At 59.4% G+C, this 3,883-nt stretch overlaps 1 protein-coding gene across 1 annotated transcript in view; it reads left to right on the forward strand.

The window, feature by feature from the left end:
* PPP1R12B (protein phosphatase 1, regulatory subunit 12B) overlaps positions 1-3,883 on the forward strand; it is a 119,716-nt gene that overhangs the window by 63,433 nt on the left and 52,400 nt on the right. The window contains exons 15-17 of the mRNA XM_010831121.1: positions 1,396-1,599; positions 3,508-3,697; positions 3,781-3,883. Coding sequence (XP_010829423.1) covers positions 1,396-1,599; positions 3,508-3,697; positions 3,781-3,883 — 497 coding nt within the window. The remainder of the gene's footprint in view (positions 1-1,395; positions 1,600-3,507; positions 3,698-3,780) is intronic.

The raw sequence follows: 3,883 nt of genomic DNA on the forward strand, positions 1-3,883 counted from the left end.
TGGGGCTGGTGTCCACCCACTGGTGTGTGAGGCTGGTCTCCAGGCTGGCTCAGGCTGCTCGTGGACAGGGCCGGGCCCCAGGCGTGTCTGGGTCTGGAGTCTGCCCACTGGTGGGTGGACCTGGGCCCCAGGGTCCACGGGCGCAGGTCCCTGCGTCCCCATCCAGCACCTGTCTGGTGTGAGGGGCTGGCTGTCCAGGGGCTGCCGTGGGCTCAAGGACTCATCAGACAGCCTGTCTGCTGGGGAGGGGTGCGGGCGCACGTCCCTGCCTGCTTGGTTGCTGGGCCTGAGGCTTCCCATGCTGTGTGTGTTGCTGGGGGCCAGGTGCTGCAGGTACTGGGCTAGAGGGAGGGTCCCACCGTGGCGCTGGCCTGCAGCGGCGTCCTTGGGGCGGGACCAGCTCCCAGCGTGGCTGCCGCCAGTGTCTTGTCCCCAGTGTCACGGCCTGCCTCTCAGGGACACTCCGGTCAGCCGGTGGGTCCGATCTGGCTCTTTTGAAGTCCCTGCTTCCGCCCTGGGTTGTGGGGTGTGTGAAGCTCCGTGTGTGCCTGCAGGAGCGGAGTCTCTGCTCCCCACTCCCCGAGGGAGCCCCACTGGCCTCGAAGCCCTGCATTCTGGGGGCTCGCCCTCCCTGGCACAGGACCCCAGCTGGGGCGCCCCTCAGCCCCTCGCTGCCCGGAGGCGACCTCCGTGGTTAGTCGCTCTGCCACGGGTGGGCCGCCCCTCCTGCCGTCTTGCGGTGGCCGCTTCTCTCTCCTTAGTTGTGGCGGACCCTTCCTGGCCAGCCCCGTCACAGTGGTCATTCTGGAGGACCCTGGAGGGCTGTGCTCCGGGTCTCCTGCTCCACCGTCCCGGCCATCCCCTCACAGTGGTCACTCTGGAGGACCCTGGAGGGCCGTGCTCCGGGTCTCCTGCTCCACCGTCCTGGCCGTCCCCTCGTGGTAGGCTCTGTGTGTGTGTGGGTGGATGCAGTTTGGGGTTTGGTGGTTGTCCTAGCCTGACTGATGTTTCACTGTGTTGAGCCTGGCTCTTTCTGTGAGTCAACTCCGGCTTTCCTGGGATCTGCAGGGCAGGCTCAGCTGGTGCCCACATGCTCTTTAAGGTCGGGAGGGCCCCGAGGAGCCGTGAGTGCATGGGTGTGGACGCGGCAGGGGGTGTTCGTGGAGCTCGAGCAGCGACGCTGGAGGGCTGTGTTTGCGGTGCGCCTGGCCCAGGCCCGGGGCCTCTGCACACCTGGGTGTTTGTGTCCGGTGTATATTAGCTGCAGACGGCCTCACACCTGTTGGGAGCTGTTTGGAAATTGGTACCATTAGACCTTTGAGGAGCTTCCCTGCTCGTTCACGGGGACGTGTCTGTGGTTAGGGTGCAACCTCTGACTGTCTGGTGTCTTCCCAGGGCGTCACCCTCACGGACCTTCAGGAAGCAGAGAGGACGTTCAGCCGGTCAAGGGTAGAGCGTCAGGCTCAGGAGCAGCCCAGCCTGAAGCCCGTGGGTCCCGGAGCACTTGAGGGCGGCCCCCGGAAGCACGAGCCCTTGGCGGCCCCCACCCAGGAAGCCGGGGAGAGCCGCCAGCCCTGGGGCCGGAGCCCGGAGGGAGAGGTGAGCGCCGGCGTGGAGAGCAGGGTCCGGGGGGTGGCCGGAGGACTCTTGCTCGCGGGGAGTCGGCGCTTGCTGCTCTGCGTGGACGCCTCTCAGGAAGCCTGCTTACATCCATCTGTCGTCTGCGGGCCTGTGTAACTGAAAGAATTCAGAGGATGTTGTCCTTAAGTGACGCGTTGTTTCCTCGGGAGTTAGCTCCCGTGCTTGTTTCCAGTCTCACTGAGGCATGATGGGCAGGTTAGGCTGCAGCACGCTTCTGTGCATGTGCCCGTGAGATGACTGCCGCCACAAGCCTTTCAGTTCTGAAAAGAAAGGTCTCGATGTAATAAAGTGCAGGTAGAAATAGAAGCGTTTATTATTGTTTATGCCTGGCACTGTGTTAGCTGTTTCACATATATGAAACTGTTCAGTCCTCAGCACAGCCCTGTGAGATAAATACCAGTCCTTCTTGCACTGAGGCTGTGGGGTGTTCAGCACTTTGCTTGGCATCTCCGTGACTCAGGAGAGCCCGACGGGTTCCCTGGCAGCCCAGCAGGTAGTAGGCTGCACTGTCCCTGCAGGGCCCAGCTTCAGCCCTGGCCGGGGGTTGTGATCCCATCACCACACGGCGCGGCCAGACACCAGTGAGGGATTTGGAAGAAGAGGTGGCGGGTGCTGAGCCGCAGCCCACGGCCTCTGCTGCGCTGTGGTGGGCGTCCTGCCGTGCGCCTCACCCCTTTAGTGCAAGCACAGTCAGAGATGTCGGGTCCTGTTTAGGGTGAGCGTGCTCCTGGTTCACCGAAGACGTCCAGCGATGCCTTTTGTCTCGGGGTGTTTGTCAATACCATTCCTTTTCATGCCCAGAAATGCCCCGGTTGGGACGATAAATTTTATGGTGACCATGGTTGCAGGGAGAGAAGTCTTCCTGCTCTTTAGGAGCCACGGTTCTGTTGTTTATTCCGTGTGTTTTATCAGCCAGTGTTTTTTGAGTACTTGCTACGTACAAGGTTCCGTTCTAAGCACGTAGCGTATGGTACGTGTATCCAGTCCTCCCAGGCCTCTCTGGGGAAGAGCTTGTTTTCCCTGCTTTACGAAGGAGGAAGTGGAGACTCAGAACTCGAGTCGCCTTCTTAGGTCACACGGCTCGTTTTGTGCCGAAGCTAGAATTTGAGCCCCGTCCTATCAGACTCCCAAGCTGACTGTATCTTATTGCTTCTGTCTCTATAATTTATAAACAGAGAATCAGACAATCTCCGCATGTGGTGAGAATTTATCTCTGCATCTTCAACAAATAAATGCTAAGGTTGATTGTTGAGCTCTGTCCTAACTCTCAAGGAAAAAAAAAGTTCAAAGAAGAACTTTTTTTTACTTTTATTTTGGGGGTGGGGGTGCACATATAGGATCTTGGAGTGCCCAGCCCAAGATCACGCCCGCACCCCTTGCAGTGGGGGTGCATCTTGACGCCAGCTGCCAGGGAAGTCCCAGAAAGTGGGGGTTTTTAGTGTCAGCAAGCCTAGTTATGTCAAGTTGATAGAAGGCTCATAAATTGGCAGAAGGTCCAGATTTGATCTGTTTTTAGATGACTCTTACATTGTTTTTTCCTATCCTGAGATTATCTTCCCGCTACACCCTGCCTTTCCATGCCCCAATTTGAAAGGCCAGCATCCTTCCTGTTTGCTTTGTAGAATCAAAGGAGTTGTGTTAGCAAGCCGGTGCTTCTAGCGCCCTTCCATCAGTTTAGGAGGAACTTTTCTGGGCTGCTGTCACCCCGGCAGTGTGGTCAGAGTAGGAGTTCAGACCTGTTTCCTTTCTGGCTGGTTAACTGCTTATAAGCCTCTTGATGTAGAAAAGCCCACTTTTAATAAACCTACTGTCCCTACGCTTTCACTGGACTTGACCCCTGACGTCTCGTCCTGTGGGTTGTTCTAGCCCGTGTATCATCCCCTGCAGTGTCCAGCTCAGCCCGAGCAGCCCACAGCGCCAGAGTCCCCTTCTGCCCCGAGACCCTCGCTCTACAGCAGCTCCTACCTGCTCCGGACGGGTGGGTCCTCCGCCCCCGACTCGCAGAGCTCAGAGCCGCCCACAGACACTGCCGGGCCGCGGGACATGGACAAAAACGGTACGTCGGGCTTCGGAAAGCGCAGCCTCCAGTGCGCGTGCCCCGGGCTCCTGAGCTCCAAGCCTTGTCTCCTCCCTGAACAGAGGGCGAGGAAGCAGAGCCGGGCGACCAGCCCTCCGGCAGGCTGTCCGTCCGCGAGAGGAGGCGGCCCCGGGAGCGCCGGCGGGGCACGGGCATCAACTTCTG

Source organism: Bison bison, unplaced genomic scaffold (genome assembly GCF_000754665.1).
Source record: "Bison bison bison isolate TAMUID 2011002044 unplaced genomic scaffold, Bison_UMD1.0 scf7180017864524, whole genome shotgun sequence".
Classification (NCBI taxonomy): Eukaryota; Metazoa; Chordata; class Mammalia; order Artiodactyla; family Bovidae; genus Bison; species Bison bison.